Here is a 15,945-nt window from a genome sequence, read left to right on the forward strand (position 1 = left end):
CCAAAATTTCCCGAAAAAGGTATTCGTACGGTCGTAATTCATAGGCCTGAGCAACCCTACAGGTATTAGGCCTTGGTCTCAATCACAATTCTTCCTTCCAACCGAGGCGCAATGCCCGGTGTCCACTGCGGCGTATATGGGCTGTTATCGTTTTGATCCGCCTCAGCCATGGCCGAGCTAATTCCCGTCTTGCGCATCCAGCGGCGCGTTGCCCACCGTGCCAGCCGTAGCCTGTTTTCTTCTTCTTCTGTTGACCGAGCGGGATGCGTAACGTAGTTGGTGAGTGGGCGCGGCGAGACAAGGATATCAGGATCGGAGTCGGAGTCGGAGTCCATTGACTCTTCAATGTCAGGTTCCTGGCCTTCGTTGATGGCGGCCTGGGCTTCGGCAAACCGGCCGTAGTAGTAGTGTGTTTTGCGATGGAGGGGTGGGCGTCGGAGGCGGGTGGGAACCTTTTCTGCGTCGGGCGATGATAAGGCTGAGGGCGGTTTCAGCCAGCCATTGGCGGACATGTTCTTTTGCACGTCTGCCCAGTGCCGGGTCATGCTCTTGCCAAGGTTTTGCCATTTGCCCATAACCTTCAGGCTGAGGAAGTACTGGCGCATCAGTGTGCTGATGAGGGTTCCGCTCTCTTCGTCGACCAGTTCCTCTACCTCTCCGCCTTCGGATTGCACGAGCAGCGAGGCGAACCCGTCTTTACCTCGTGCCATGTAGCCTCGCGTGGCCAATGTGTAGCTCTCTTCAAATTGAATGTCGCGTCCACCGATCTTGGCCCAGTTGATGCGCGAGCCGGGAGGAGCAGATGGGTTGAAACTGAACGATATGTTTGAAACCTGGGTAAAGCGGCCTTCTAGGGCGGGAAGTTGGCTGACGCCGTTTTCCAGGGCATCAAAAAGTGCTCTGCCTTTCAGACGGAGCAAGACAACAGGATCTTCGAAAGGAAAACAATTCAGGATGTCGCGAAGACGGAGCACTCCCGGGGGGTATATTTGATCACCACGGATGGTACCCCCGGCCATCATGGCGCAATCTGCATGGTAGTAGAGGCGCATAAGGTCGCAGGCAAAGTTCCCTAGATTGGATTCTCCAGCACGGACGGTGGAGAAGCGTCCATCAAGCGGACGGACTGTGTAACCAATAGGCTTATCCAACTTGGCTTTGAGACTCGAGGTGAGTTTTGAAACTAGCCCTACGGCCGATGGATCCTCAGGTATAGATCGGACCATGTCCCGTCGAACGATGTCAAAGTCCCATCCTTGGCCGTCCGCTTTCCGAAATGCTTCGATGTAGCTCAGCTGTTTAAAGTCGGTACCTGAGCGGAGAATGTGAACCCCATTAAGAAATGCATGCCCGTAAAAATGGTCGTGCCCTCCTAGGATGATGTCAATCAGGCCGTGGGGGATATTCTGCGCCAGTTTATAATCATTCGGTTCGCGCTGATGTGTAACGGCAACAATCAACTCTGCTCCTTGCTCTCGTAGATGGGGGACGAGTTCGATCGCGGTCTTCGAAGCGGACTTGTAAATAAGGTCAGGGGGAAGGGAATTGATGGTTCCTAGCCTTAAAGGGAAGAAATTTAGCTTCTAGCAGTGCGACGCGCAATTAATAGGCAAACAAACCATTCGCGTTCTCCGAGACCAATTACGCCCACTTTGATTCCATTCGAGGATGTCAGCATGCAAGTCTTCTCGCAATTTCCAATGGGCACATCTTCGCCCAGCGCTGGATCTAAAACATTGGCCAAAAGCCAGGGAAATTGACATTGATCGCGCAAGTGACGGAATTGCGCGACGCCGAAATCGAGATCATGATTCTGTCGACACCCATATTAGCTACCCGTCGACAGTTCTCACGTCAGCCGCGCACAGCGTACATACCCCTACGCAAGCCACATCTGTCCCTGCCTTGTTGAGGAACGACACCATGTGCCTCCCTTTTGTAACGGTACTCTCGAGACTGGGGTTAAATGCATCGCCGGAGAAGAAGGTGAGGGGGGTAGGTTGTCCGTCAAAGCTGGAATGCGACCGATAGTGGTTGATTACCGATTGGAAACGAGGGGCGCCGCCCACCGGTTCTGCGGAGCCTGATCTGTTGATGCTTGGTCAGTCCCATATCCGAGCTGGTAGGTAGTGTCCTGAAAAGTAGAAGGCGATGGCTGCTGAGATAATACATACTCGACATGATACACGTCATTGTAGTGGATAAGGCGGAGATCGGGCTTGCCGCTCCGATCAGAAGAATATGTGACGGAGGAGCCGTCAGTTTCAATAGAAGACATGCTGAGTATGTATGTGCAAAAAGGGCCTCGGAGAATAGCGCCCCAAAAAGGATGAGAGGGAGAGGAGAGGATAGTGGGTGACAGCGAAGGAAGAGGACACCAGGTAGCTTTGTTTGGGCCCTGAGATGAACATGCGGGACAAGCTGATGTCAGGCACCCAGGCACACAAGCATCCCCGCCAATCAGGGACCGGGAAGTGCGGAGGATCGACCAGACTACTTTAGTAGAAGAATGCCATTATACTACTAGCCTGGGAGGAGGCCCGGTGAAGAGGAGAAAGTTCCTATTGGAACTGCTGCTGTACAACTGAGCTTAGAAGACATAAGTGAGCCATCGGCCATGGCCAATTTTCCCGAAAACAATTCATTTCAATCATAACACATCAATGTCGTTAATCGCATAGACGCCTTTCAAAGCGGAGGGTATGGAGCATAAGAGAAAGAGAGAAGCGCGGCAGTACCAATCGTCAGCGGGTTCAGTATCCAAAAGCAAAATCAAAGCGGCCTCTCGGCCACAGTCCACCGTCGACTGGAATGAGCCGACCGTTCTTTGTCTAGTGACGCACTTCTCCAGAGTCCACGCTGGGACAACGTTCGCTGCGGCAGTATCGCTGACCATGAGGAATCTCCAGAGTTTGGCGACGATCCGTCACTGACCCCGTCCAAGCCTGGAATAGAGGAGGATGTTGCAGAGAGCGGACTGCCAAAATTGGGAACCAAATCATCCACGCCGTCGCGATTGCCCGCAGCTGACTTCCAGAGTCCCGAGGAGGGCCGATTTGTTGCCCATGATTGTAGGCCCATACCGGTTTTCAATGACGGTCCAATGATAATGGGGCCTGAGGAGATCGTGGAACGGTGCCGGTATGAGGGAATCGGCGGTGACGGCATACTGTTCGCCAAAGGAGAGCGGAGAGAAGAAGGTGAACGGACGGAGGTAGTCATCGGGCTTGTACCAGGGCGCAGATGGTCTGCTGACGCTATCTCGAGCAAGTCATAGTGTTCGGGACCAGATGCTTTACTGAGTAAGTCATATTTCTTCGTGTACTCGCCGTTTTGAGTGACATGTTTCATGCGGTCTTTACGAACGGCGAGAGTAAGAGACGCCGTAGGCACATTTACCAGCGCTGGCTCTCCAGATAAGGCACCGATCAGCGCGTTGCAGCCCGCCCCGTGAGTTACAATAATCAAAATGGTATCGATTGCCGAGTCTTCCGCTTCGTTTTGCCGCAAAAATCGCAGCTGTGAGCGGGTCCGGCGGTGGGCGGGCGCCGCGGATGCATCGTCATCCTGGTACCATGAGATGATGCGATCGATGCCGCTTCTGAAGCGGGTAAGCATGGTGCTCCATTCATCGCCATACTCACCCCCATTGCCCCAGTCCTGGGGTTCGCGCATGCTATCCCACTGGTAATCGACCAGGACGCAACTATCGCGCGCGTGCGTCACATAACCATCTGGGATAGGACTGGAAGGTGATATCGCATAACTGGGGATGGGTGGAGTATATGCCGCACCAGGGTCAGACGGAATATCAGTGTTGATTCTCAGCATCTTATGGCCCCATGGGCTATCAACCGCTCGGAAGGAATCATAACTCCCGGCACGATTCCTTTGCCCTGACCCGTTGGCCACGGCTGAGTTTGACTCAACCTCAGGTTCTCGCCCCTCCTCAACCTGCACAGGAGATAAACTGCTCCAACCCCCGGGAAAGTGACCCACGGTTGGGGTAGGTTGGGTGTCTGCTACAGGAATGACACTCTCATCGCGACGTAACAGCTCCGTCTTTGCGACTGCGACCATCTTCTCTGATTTCGGAGGAGGAGTTATGCTTTCAAAGTACTCGGCATTTAGCCATTCCCCTAGACATGCGTCGACGCGGAGAAGGCACCGAGGACTACCTTGAAAAGTCTCCGACCCCGGACTGGCTGTTGAGTCGGAGGAGGGTGTGATGCCACTTGACTGAGTCGTCACAACTCGAGAAGGGCGAAGTGATTCTATGTCGGTATAGTTCTGACTGATCCCGGAGCTTATGGCGACAGCCGTTTGCACGCATCGAAGGAAAGGAGACGTGTGTACAATAATTCTGCGTTTCTGTTTTCGTTCTCGAAGACGATGCGAGTGCGCGATGGGGTCAAGGTTCTCCGGCCTGGGCCTGTCCAGTTGATCTTCCAACGTTCGCACTTCGTTGATTATCCGCGCGCCGAGAGCACGCGACTGAAGCCAGCCGCCGTACGACAGCGGAGGGTCATAGGGGGTTGGAGAGGTTAAGTGCCATTCCTTGTTGGCAGCATCTAAGCGCGCACCGTGTCTAAAAATTTTAGATTATCAGCTGGGAAATGACCGGAAACTGAAACGCGCTCTCACTTACCGGACAATAAAGATGGCTGCCGGAGGCTTCCCCATGATCACGTTGCAGAAGCGCGGGAGAAGAGTCAAGTCGAGATAGAGATCGATCGGCAGAGACTAGGTTCAAGGAAAGAGAAGGGCGGACCCTTCCAGGAGGCAAGCTGTCAGGCTCAGTGTGACCGGTAACGGTTGCTATAGGCGGGGTAGAGAATTGTCAAAGCATCCCAAGTCGGACGCGGAGGCACGGAAACGCGAGGCCTGCAGCACATGTATCAGCGGGAAAAGATGAAGAAAAGTGGCATGATGACAGCTCCGCTACCTGCATGGTTTGCGAGTGAAGATATTTCCACTTTCCACCTTGTCCCGTTCCTACATGGAATTGAAGAATGAGATTTGGAGATTTCCGGGACATCACGAGGAACAAAGAGGAGAATTCCTCCGCTTGGCGTGGTATTTGCGGGCCTCGCTCGCTCGAGGCATGTGAAATCTGTTTACGTCAGCCGCTGAGGGGTTCCTGTCCATCGACGAGTTTGACATTGTTCAATTCTCCATCAATCAGCTGGTGCCTGGTGGTGACGGTTTCCCTCGGCGAGCTTGGGCGATTATGGTTTCAGGAAAGTGAGTCAGAGATCCATTGCTTGTTCTCGAGCCATGAGGTTTAATTTGTTGATTCGCTCGGCATTGCGTCTGCCTCGGTTTGACTTAACCTAATCCTGACTCTATCCCGGCAGCCTACCTAGCTACATACAGAGTACTCGTTCTGATACGGTGATACCTGCTATGACGATATGCCAATGATGAAATACCGCCGAAGATCCCTTCTTCATGAGTAATGAGTCGAGATCGTTCCCAAGATATCCCCCGCGTCCACGTTCCGGCGGATGAATTCTCGCGGAACCGGGTATGAGAGTCGAAACTATCGCTCGCCGAATTTATGAGTGATCAAGCAAGCTGGAAGCATGAGGTTACGGTGCAATGCCGCAACACAGTTTGTGTCGGTACAAATCTGCCTTGGAGCCGTTCGCGCTATCAGTCAGAAGCCGGCAGATGAACAAGATATGCCTGACAACAGATGTGCATCTTTACCTCCCGCGATGCTCCCCTAGGGACACTGCATGAGTTTATTGATGCGGTTGGCTTTGTTACATCGTTATTCGGAATGATAGGGAATGTCTGAGATTCCCTCAGCAGGAGGAAGCCCTCAGGTGTTCACCTCTAGCCTCTAGCGTCCTGTCTTATGAGGCCACTCGACCATTTAAGGTCCCACAACAGTTTTGACCAAGCAGGGGATCTTTTTATGGCTATATGGCAAGCATCGAAAATCATGTTCCTCCTCGCAGATTCGTGTGCTAGAATCTCAACATAACTCTTTCGAAAACAATTTGCGGTCGTCAATCACCAGCGAGACGGCTGTAAACACGGCCCAGTAATCCAGCTGGACTCTTCCTCTTGACATGGGAGTTACTGATACGGCTTGCCGAAGCTTCCTTATATAAGATATCGCCGCTCTTGGCTGGACTTGATGACTAGTCAGGCCTGTCATTTTCAGCTTGTCGTGGCTAAACGCGTACTGCTGGGATAAATCCAGCTCATTACTGATATGCGTCTTGCGGCCCGCGGGTCAGACGTAAACTTGTCGGCCTTGACCACCCCCCACGCATTGACAGGAAACCCTGTATCTGACATCTGCTTAATTGGCGCCCCGTCTTGTGATCAAGGATCGGTCGGGGGTCTGTAACTGGACTGTCACTCCCCGAGATATAATATCCGCATTCATTCTTCGCTGATTGGCCAAAAGAGTGTCTTGGAATCATATTCCGACCTGATCCTAGGACACCATGCATATGAGCTCGCTAATGAGCAAGGATGTTTGCATGCACTGCCAACTGTGCACGGGCGGTTGGAAGGCTCGTTCCTGGGCATGCATTGTTGCAGAGCAGAGTACCGGTGGCCTCTACCCACCCCGGACGAAGACGGCCACAGCAAGTTATGGTAACATATTTAAGTACCTTGGAGCCCTCCCTGGCCTCGAATAGCGAGTAGTAGGTGACGCTGAGTATCTCGGGACTCCCCGGGTCCCCGATTTTCGGAATATCGCGGCCGGCAGCCAATACCTACCGGCAAAATACCTTAGAATTAGGGGACAGCCTTTCAATTGATAAATCATGCCACTTCGTGCTCATTGAAACCGTCCTGGCTCTGTCAACTGGTATGGGGTTCCTGCTATTGCTCCACAAAATATTGCTTCTCTGTGACGCCACAATGGTCGCGTGCGCAGCTCTTGTGCTTGCTCTAGTGGCGGCGACGCTGGTCTACCTGCTCTACAATTATTCGCGCCTCAAATCTATTCCAGGCCCCGCCCTCGCTGCGTTTACAGACGCTTGGTGGGTGATTGCGCAGCGGTCATCACCTTCTGGAAACGGCCGATTTCTGATTCAGTTACATCGGAAATATGGCGCTGCCGTGCGATTAGGACCGGCATTTGTTAGTCTGAGCAATGCCAGAGATATCGCGAAGGCGTATCGAAGCCAGCTAGAGAATGAGGTCTGTGCTATATGGTCTCTTTCAGCTGTGCATGCCTTACTCACTGGTTGACACTAGCTAATCCAACGTGACCTCGACGGTCATCTATCTCACCACCGGGCGGCGCGATACGAAGACGCCAACGACAACGCTTTGTGCAACCTCGTCCAAACTCTCCGCCGATATAGAATTGTCAACTTGAACACATCGTTGCGCTTCTTTGCGGAAGAGATCGTTACTGGACGGGTCATTTACAATCACCCCCACCCTGCCGCACCCAACAACTCGGATCAATGTCTACCTAGCTTTTCGGTATTTAGGACAATGGAAGAAATACTTCTTCGCGGCCCTGTTTCTCTTCTGAAGAGAGAGCGGCTATCCTGCTATGGTATCTCAGGCGATATATCAGCACCTATATATGCAACTGACCTTGGACACACTCAACGAATCGAAACTCTTCCTAGGCTTGCTGACAGCATGCCCCATGGATCTGCATTTGCTATTAGCATCCAGGATATAACCGATACATTTGTTCTTATGTTCTCTCTCTTTCTGGACTGCCCTGATATTTTGTGTAAACTTCGAAATGAGATTGACAACATGCCGCAGCTTCGCAATTGCAATAGTGTTCCGTATTTGAGGGACGTTGCTGATCTTTTATATCTCGATGCCGCCTTTAAAGAAGCGATGAGACTTGTCCTTCTCCAAAGCCATTTAAGAGAGATACGATTATCATCAAGTATTGTCGACACATCGAATCAACACATCCCCGGTGGAACGGTGCTATCATGGCATCCTGGTGTTGTGCAAACCATAGACTCTATCTATGGAAATGACCCTCAAACTTTCCGTCCTGAGCGATGGCTCACTGCAAACCGACCCGGACGGGTATTGATGGAGGAATATCTGCTGCCGTTTACACCTTGTAGGGCTTATTACCCCGAGCTTGAAGGTAGCTGGCTGCAGTTAAAGAAGTCAGTTGTAGTGTTGTTGAGGGAGCTTGATGTGAGTTGCCTTCGCTCCGCTCGTGGCCTGGGCAATACTGCGAAGGTCACAATTAGGGACCCTTCTAATCAGGAGATATTCTGTCAGATAGTACCACTTCAGATTGGGAAACACAACGTTGCCGATGGGCTGAAGCCATTCCCCGAGTCCGTGGTGGCCGAGTTCGTACCAAGAACTGCCCCAGGGCCCAATTAGGGATTATTTTGAACAGCCATGACGGAGGTGCTGGGACAGACTATTTTTCGCGCCGGAATGACCGAGCTGAATTATCTTGTCACCTCATTAATACTTGTCTCTTACCGCCGGCTGGGAGGCCGCTCTGCACCAACCTTTCTTTAGTGAAATTCTTCCCTTTTCTCCCACAGAGCTGGCCCCGGGCACCTTGGACTACGTACTATGTCGCAGACCGGCAGTCATTGTCCTTTCGTCCGGAATCGGGTAAATTCGAAAAATTCCTGATGTGATAAGGGCTTCTTGGCCATGTGTTGGAAAGGAGTTAGCAATGAGTAGGGCCGGATGTTGCTTGTCGAAGTGCCAACTATCCTATACCTTTGCCTGCTCTATGCTCATACATACGACTTGCTCGTCAGCTGAGCCCAGCCCTCAAGACTTCGGGCCTTTTCGTCTAAGTGCCATCAATGAATGCACGAAGCTAAGCTGTATGGTGGAGAGTGTATCTGAGAGACAAACATGTTCGCAAAACTGGTTTCGATCCTTGTCATGTCTCCAAGAATCCGGAAATATGTGGATACACCTACTTCGACAGCCATCGCACGAACCCCGAGCACCCATCCATTCTACATAAGGCGTTTCTTCCGATTACGTACTTTGCGGACAGAGATATAATGATATTGCTATTTTTAGGCTACCTCGAGTCCCTGAGTCCGGTGTGTGCCGCACGGTGGACCAAGCCAGGGGTCGACTTTCTCCATGTTTCACATTTAGCCACGAGCGTGTCAAGCGCACTGACACCCAGTCGCGGGGGATATTAAAGATTAATCTATTCCAGGCTGAACGTCGAACAGTTGTTTCTGCAAACTCGGTCCGTTCTTAGATTGGAAATGCTCTGCAGCGGCGTCTCGTATTGATCATCTGGACATACGGAGTAGGGGACTAGCTTTTCGAGTATAAAAAGTATGACACCGAGCGTGAACCCCTATATTCCTCTTATCTGAATTGGTACGATTAACACTATGCAGCTTCTTCAGACGCTTCTTGCGCTCCTCCCTCTCTGTCACTCGGCAACCGCCCTCCTCGCCTTCCCCGGCGCGGAAGGGTTTGGCGCCAACGCCGTTGGCGGTCGCGGCGGTGATGTCTACGTCGTGACGAACCTGGAGGACTCTGGCGAGGGATCACTCCGTGACGCTGTCTCGGAAACCGATCGAATCGTCGTCTTTGCAGTGGGTGGCGTGATCAACATCGAAGACCGCATTGTCGTGTCCAAGCGCGTCACAATCTTAGGCCAGACAGCGCCCGGAGATGGCATCACAGTTTACGGAAATGGCTGGTCCTTTTCTAATGCTGACGATGCGATCGTTAGGTACATTCGGATGTACGTATCTCGTTAGGGTACCCCGTGTAAGAAGACCAGAAGATCGAGGATGCTAATTGAAATTGGCAAATAGTCGAATGGGCCGCGGCGGTGACAGCGGCAAGGACGGCATCACGATCGCTGAAGGGTCCAACATGATCTTCGACCACGTTTCTGTCTCATGGGGACGTGATGAAACGTTCTCTATCAGCGGAACCGCCGAGAACGTCACGGTTCAAGACAGTATTATCGCGCAAGGTCTGGAGACACACTCATGCGGTGGACTCATGCAGACGGACGGTGGTGTGTCCTTGTTCCGCAACTTGTACATCGACAACAAGACGCGTAATCCTAAGGTCAAGGGTGTCAACGAGTTTACGAACAACCTTGTCTACAATTGGGGTGGTGGTGGTGGCTACATTGCTGGGGACTCGAGTGGACAGTCTTGTACGTTTCCCCCTCCTTCCTCCTCTAGACTGTCGACTAGGGTCCAATTCTGACTAGTACTTATCACAGACGCAAATATTATCGGCAACTACTTCATCAGCGGTCCATCCACCTCCGTCACGGCCTTCACCCGTGGCAACGAGAACTTCCACGGCTATGTCGAGAACAACTACTACGACCCTGACCAGGACGGAACTTTGAACGGAAACGAGCTCGGCGTGGCCTCGTCCAACTACGGCGGTATGGAGATCGTCGACACAAAGTACGACTATCCCGCTGTCGACTATGTTATGACACCGGAGGAGGTTGTCATTTATGTAACTGAAAGTATGTCAATCCCCACTCTTCATCATGTAAATACCGTGAAGCAGAGACTAATGTGATTCTGCAGACGTTGGCGCCTCTCTCGTTCGTGATGATGTGGACGCTAGCCTCATCAACCAGGTCCTGTCCTACGGAACCGACGGAGCTTTGATCTCGGATGAGGATGACTTCGGTGGTGTTGGTGATCTTGACGGGGGAAGCACACCCACTGATACTGATGGCGATGGAATTCCTGATGATGTCGAGACACAATTGGGCACCGACCCTAGCGTTGCTGATTCTACGGGGATTGACAGCAGCACTGGGTACTCCTGGCTGGAGGTTTGGGCCAACTCCCTGGTGCCGGAGGGCTATGTTGATACTGCGAAGTGCTAGCACCTTTTGCATCATTTACATTCCTGCAAATTATCTACATTTACATTGTCTTCATATTAATGTCGTTATTAAGCAAATTTAAACCGCAGATACATCGCCGAGATCCAAACCATAGAAGAAGCCTCAACGAAATTTATAACATACAGACCACGTTAGGTGAATTCCAAACCATATCCATCTCATTCAATTCTTACCACCCCCAGTTTCTCGTTCTCCTCCCTCCCCCTCTGACTCCAAAGCGGTGCCTCATCCTCCCCAGCCTCCTCCTGCTTATCGCCTTCTTCTTTGGTCGCATGCACAGTATGTGGGTCATGTTCAGCAGGCGAATAAATCGTGACAACCTCCAGCGGGACATCGCCGGCATTCAGAAACTGGTGCTGCGTGCCAGCGGGGACAATGACTACATCGCCTTGCTTGACGGTTTGCTCCTTGCCGGCCACGATAGCTTTGCCGGTGCCGTGGGTGAAGAGCAAAATCTGGTCGACGGCGTGTTTCTGTATGCCTTGTTAGTATTGCGAATTAGCGATTTTCATAAGGTGTTGCGTACCTCATCGCCAATTTCTCCATTCACAGGTACTTCCATCGCGACAAATTGCGAGTACAGGCCTGTATGGACGACCTTGCGAAACACACCGAACGACCGGGATGGCGAGAGGATGGCCGGTAGGTAGACCATCTCGTTTGCTGGCGGGTTGCTGACCATCTTGGCGGTCGTGGTTGAGTTCTGAGGCGAATAAGATTTGCTTCGATGGAAGGTCGTTATACCGGTTAAACGTGGATATATTGGTTGTCGTGATAATCTAGCGCCGTGGAGGACGTTCTTGGGGATCTTATATACGCGCACCCTATTCATGCTGACGAGAATTGATTTGCGATCTGTCGGCGTCTGGCCAGGGTTCTTATGCTGCGATTACTGAGCTTATTCGCCGTCCGGACCGCGGGGATGCCGGAGTGACGTCGACGCTTGTCCGTGGTTGCATTCGGACGCCGAGAATGGGCGCGTGGCAGAAGGTCAGTCAATCATCGAGATTTCGGTATGACAAAGAGGCCCGTATGAAATGATGGCGAGTATTGTAACTGTACCTGTAAGCAAAATGAGTAATCAGCTGGGTCTGGAGGATTCTCAAGTATCAGCACTGGCACGAGCTGTTCGATTTCGGGATTGCACACCATAGCGGACATTCAGATCCCGGTCCACCCAAATGCGAAGAGGTATCGTTTACCAAGAACTTGGAAATGTCATTCTTTCTGAATCCTCCAGTGGTTGAGTCTTCATATATAAGTAGGAGGTGGAGACACGAGTCCGGTGCTAAAGACTTAGGGCTAGGTTCGACCGCGTTGTCTGGCATCAACTTCGAGACCACCCCGAGAATCACTATCACATTGAGCTGCGATAGTTTAGTACAGCGTCGCTTCATCTCCAAGTGGGTTAAAAAGTTAAAATGTTGCATATCGCGCGTACTCGGACAGTCACGCCTTTGACGCGAAAGGCTGTCAATACCACCTTCACCCGGTGGATTGGTTGACATATGAACAACAGTGCTCCGGGCGCACCTTGAGCTGCTTAGATGCCCAGAGGAATACGGAGATGTCTCTGTTTGTCGTTGGGATGGAAACAGCAGAGCCTCATCCTGGGTAATATAAGTACAACCTCTATCTGTGCTTAGACAGACTGAGACATCAATAATTGCTCGCTGTTGAGTACTTATTAGGCTCAGCCTCAAGCCCTAAGCTTTCCACATCGTTGACTTTCTCGCTATCCCTACTCCCAGTGTAGGAATTCTTGTTTTGATAGTCAATCTTCTTCTGACTGACAAAGCTCAGATACAAAGAGCCATGCCCGATATCGTGAACTATGCAATCGGCGGAACAGACCTCATCCTGACCGCTATAGCAACCGGTACCGGCCTCTACACCGTGCACGTCAAGAGAAAGGAAATGCGCGACGCTGCACGATCCCTCGGTCTGCTGAAGAAGGAGCAGCGGATAACCGCATTTTGGCCCGAGCGATGACAGGAATCCAGGGGACACAGATGACTTTGAAGTCTGCTCAGGAGTGGAGCGGCTACCTGGAGGACACTGGTTAGCTTCGGCAAGGCACATCAAATTTTGTAAAATTTCCCAGCGCGACATATCCTGCGGGAGCAAATGTTGAGAAGGATATGTTGGCTTGTTGTCTCTTCGGAAGGCTTGAAATGTTTCTCTAGAGTGAATAAGAAGCGATGGCAATAGTCATAAACATGTTATGATACTCTTTTGGGAACTAACAACATTGGAGTGTCCAATGCATGTGCACTTGCTGGGTGAAGTGTCGTTCGTATTTAAAAAGGGGTATGTACCAACACCTTTCCTTGGAGTAGATACTTATACCGGACAATAACCACATATGTTCAGGTTGCGTCGCATGTGCTATAGGCATTATCATGGCAGCAAAGGGGAGCCGTGGACGTCGGTCTTCTGATGAGCTTGCTGGTCGACTTGAGAAATTGAAAATCATGTGTCGGAAGGATGTACCTATGTCCGGTATGGTTCAAATCTCGATAATATGTCGATTTTGTTTCTGGTTCTTAGCTTGCCCTGCAGGTGTTTCCAGGAGCATGAATTAGCCAAAGGGAGCTCGGGTTCAGCTCCTGTTAAAAAGTACCCTATTCGGCCAATGATCACTGAGATGCAGATGTCCGGAATCGTAGACTGCTGCTAACTGAGGGCAGCTTCTCGAAGACAATTTCAGGAGGCGCACCCGCCGGACTTCCCGTATTTATTATCCCTTCGCCCAACCGACTCGACTCATGGACGTGACTGAGTACATAAGTTCGAGTGCGCTGCAAGACGTATACCCTATCATACAGATTGTATTATGCGCGCACTAGTACGAATAATGGATCAGAGTGCTCCGTCTTCGAGGGATCGTGCATTAGCACCCTCCATCTTCTGATGCTATAGTCGCATCCCCGTAAGCAATATGACGTTGGCCCACATAGAGGCATTGCGCCGCCAATCATGCCAATACCGCCGAGACATTCGTATCTTTGATGTTGTGGTTTAGCCGAGGGCGAGATTGGAGGTGGATCGGCTTAGGTCCAAAGTCGTTCGGTGCCTCCTCGAATAACTGCGCCTGTTCTTAAGTATACTTCTAGGAGGATGATAGTTGCATCTCCTCTGGCGTCGTGGCTGGCTCTTATCTCGGGGTGGCTTGGATTGGCAGTTTGGCGTCCATAAATCATCGTCATGGCTGTATGTACGTCGCTGAAAGAAGTAGAAGTCAGCCTCGACCTCATAGTCACCAAGTACGGTAGGGTAAGATCATTGGTCACCTTCACGAAGAGATGAGAGGCTATTAAGTGCCAAAATTACTCCGCAATAAGAACGGAGGATGGTGAGGGGAAGAGTGAGAAAGACGCCAAGGACGACGGCGACGGCACAGCTCATTTGCAGGCGGCCACCAGTTCCCGAGCTTCTTCATCGTCTTCATCTGAAATCAGAACTTCAGCCTCTTTTAACGTTAAGGTTTCAATTCCCTCAATTCATGTCTTACTGAGTCTCGACCAGTCCAGGCTTTGTCCTCCATGATGTGCGGTCAATCCCCCAGATTGTCTCCAGATTCCCACGTTTCAGTCTCCTCCCCCGCGCTGTCTCGCCGATCGGAGGTCCACAATGGATGAGAATCCGACAAACACGCCATCAGTCGAGGTGGATTCGTGCCATCCAACGAGGTCGTTCGATTCATATGCGGCAGCACTGCCTAGCCTCAGGGCCTAATGTCGCTTGCTTTCGTCCCATGCAGACTCCACTTTCGATCCGACCTCGCTTCGAAGGATCAGAAAAAGTCCCATACTATCGACCATACCCAGCACGGCAGGCATAAGCTACCCAATGCAGAAGGATTGGCGAGCACTGAAGGCAAGACAATGACGATATAAAGGGGCAGATGCGTCGCGGACATTGTGGGAATGGTTTCGCTCCATGTTCTACTCGTGCTTTTACCATCTTTCTTATCTCAAGTGCTTTGAGGTACCCACCCTGCTTCACTATGATAGCTAAGACCGAAACCATTGCGGAGACCTCGTCTGAAGGCCATGTGGACCAGTTCCACACTCAGATCACCAAAGAGTCTCTTCATGAGAAGGTCATCCTTGTCGTGGGTAAGTGATCGCCGTGAATGGCTGTTCAAAGCTAATAGCTCTAGGGGGTTCCAATGGGATTGGTGCTAGCCTCGTTGAGCTCTGCTGCGAGAACGGAGCTTATGTGATGATCGGTGACATTGACACTTCTCGCGGGGAGCAGATGGCCAGAAAGTGTATCCAGCACTGGCCTGTACACTCGGAGCCCACTGGTCCCCCGAAGCCTCCTCGCGCAGTTTTTCGAAGGACAGATGTGACAGACTATCAATCTGCCTTCGATCTCTTTGAGAGTACCTTCAAGAAGTACAACCGCATTGATCATGTCGTCGTGACCGCCGGCAGTACCGAAACGAAAGAAACATGGTTCGACCACTCTTTAAACCTCGCGCAAGTCCGCAAAGTAAGAAAAGACAGGCCCTAAGGGGAAGTCCCAGCTCTAACAAACCACAGGCTCCATCAATCAAAGATATCAATGTGAACCTAATAGGGACACTCTATGTCACTCGCTTAGCGAGTGTGTACCTCCGCCACAATCGGGGCCCAGGTGTTGACCGCTCCATCCTTCTCTTCTCCTGCGCGGTTGGAATCAAAGAGACACCAGTGGTACCAGTATATCAGGCCGCCAAAAACGGTGTCCAAGGCCTCATGCGCTCCCTCCGCACCAATCTCAACTCGCCGTACTACCACAGTATTCGTATCAATACGATCTGCCCCTGGATGGCACAAACCGATAACCCGTTCTCGAAGACGGTTGAAAAGCGCTGGAACAAAGAAGGATTGCCCGTCAGTAGTGCTGAGGATATTGCGAAGGTATCTGCTGGTGTGCTCTGCGACGAGTCCCTCCACGGCACCTCCATGTACGTCGCTGGTACGCGAGCATGGAAGATTGAAACAGATATCGACCGCCCGGAGCCTGAGTGGCTTGGTGAAGAGTCCTCTCAGACACTCGCACGGGGTCAAAAGATCTTGGAGGAAGTTCTTGCTGCATGAGTG

The 15,945-nt window shown here is 51.5% G+C and overlaps 5 protein-coding genes across 5 annotated transcripts; 3 read left to right on the forward strand and 2 right to left on the reverse strand.

The window, feature by feature from the left end:
* Positions 1-65: 65 nt before the first annotated feature.
* BDW74DRAFT_166212 (putative 5'-nucleotidase) lies at positions 66-4,683 on the reverse strand (the record flags this gene model as incomplete). The annotated part of the gene is made up of 6 exons (XM_073726519.1): positions 66-1,560; positions 1,620-1,813; positions 1,878-2,088; positions 2,175-2,304; positions 3,084-4,588; positions 4,649-4,683. 6 exons carry the CDS (start codon positions 4,681-4,683, stop codon positions 66-68), a joined length of 3,570 nt encoding a protein of 1,189 aa, XP_073587329.1.
* A 1,971-nt stretch (positions 4,684-6,654) lies between these two features.
* BDW74DRAFT_102110 (putative cytochrome P450 monooxygenase) lies at positions 6,655-8,472 on the forward strand. The gene is made up of 3 exons (XM_073721519.1): positions 6,655-7,170; positions 7,228-8,154; positions 8,246-8,472. Exons 1-3 carry the CDS (start codon positions 6,838-6,840, stop codon positions 8,285-8,287), a joined length of 1,302 nt encoding a protein of 433 aa, XP_073587330.1. The 5' UTR covers positions 6,655-6,837; the 3' UTR covers positions 8,288-8,472.
* An 875-nt stretch (positions 8,473-9,347) lies between these two features.
* plyC (polysaccharide lyase family 1 protein) lies at positions 9,348-10,940 on the forward strand (the record flags this gene model as incomplete). The annotated part of the gene is made up of 4 exons (XM_073731744.1): positions 9,348-9,706; positions 9,780-10,132; positions 10,202-10,459; positions 10,524-10,940. 4 exons carry the CDS (start codon positions 9,348-9,350, stop codon positions 10,829-10,831), a joined length of 1,278 nt encoding a protein of 425 aa, XP_073587331.1. The 3' UTR covers positions 10,832-10,940.
* A 70-nt stretch (positions 10,941-11,010) lies between these two features.
* BDW74DRAFT_175289 (cupin domain-containing protein) lies at positions 11,011-11,534 on the reverse strand (the record flags this gene model as incomplete). Its single annotated transcript, XM_073728290.1, has 2 exons — positions 11,011-11,325; positions 11,379-11,534. 2 exons carry the CDS (start codon positions 11,532-11,534, stop codon positions 11,011-11,013), a joined length of 471 nt encoding a protein of 156 aa, XP_073587332.1.
* Positions 11,535-14,861: 3,327 nt separating this feature from the next.
* On the forward strand, positions 14,862-15,942 carry BDW74DRAFT_175291 (uncharacterized protein; the record flags this gene model as incomplete). Its single annotated transcript, XM_073728291.1, has 3 exons — positions 14,862-14,973; positions 15,018-15,352; positions 15,403-15,942. 3 exons carry the CDS (start codon positions 14,862-14,864, stop codon positions 15,940-15,942), a joined length of 987 nt encoding a protein of 328 aa, XP_073587333.1.
* Positions 15,943-15,945: the final 3 nt, after the last annotated feature.

Source organism: Aspergillus multicolor, assembly GCF_047715735.1.
Source record: "Aspergillus multicolor strain CBS 133.54 unplaced genomic scaffold BDW74scaffold_4, whole genome shotgun sequence".
In the NCBI taxonomy this organism is placed as follows: domain Eukaryota; kingdom Fungi; phylum Ascomycota; class Eurotiomycetes; order Eurotiales; family Aspergillaceae; genus Aspergillus; species Aspergillus multicolor.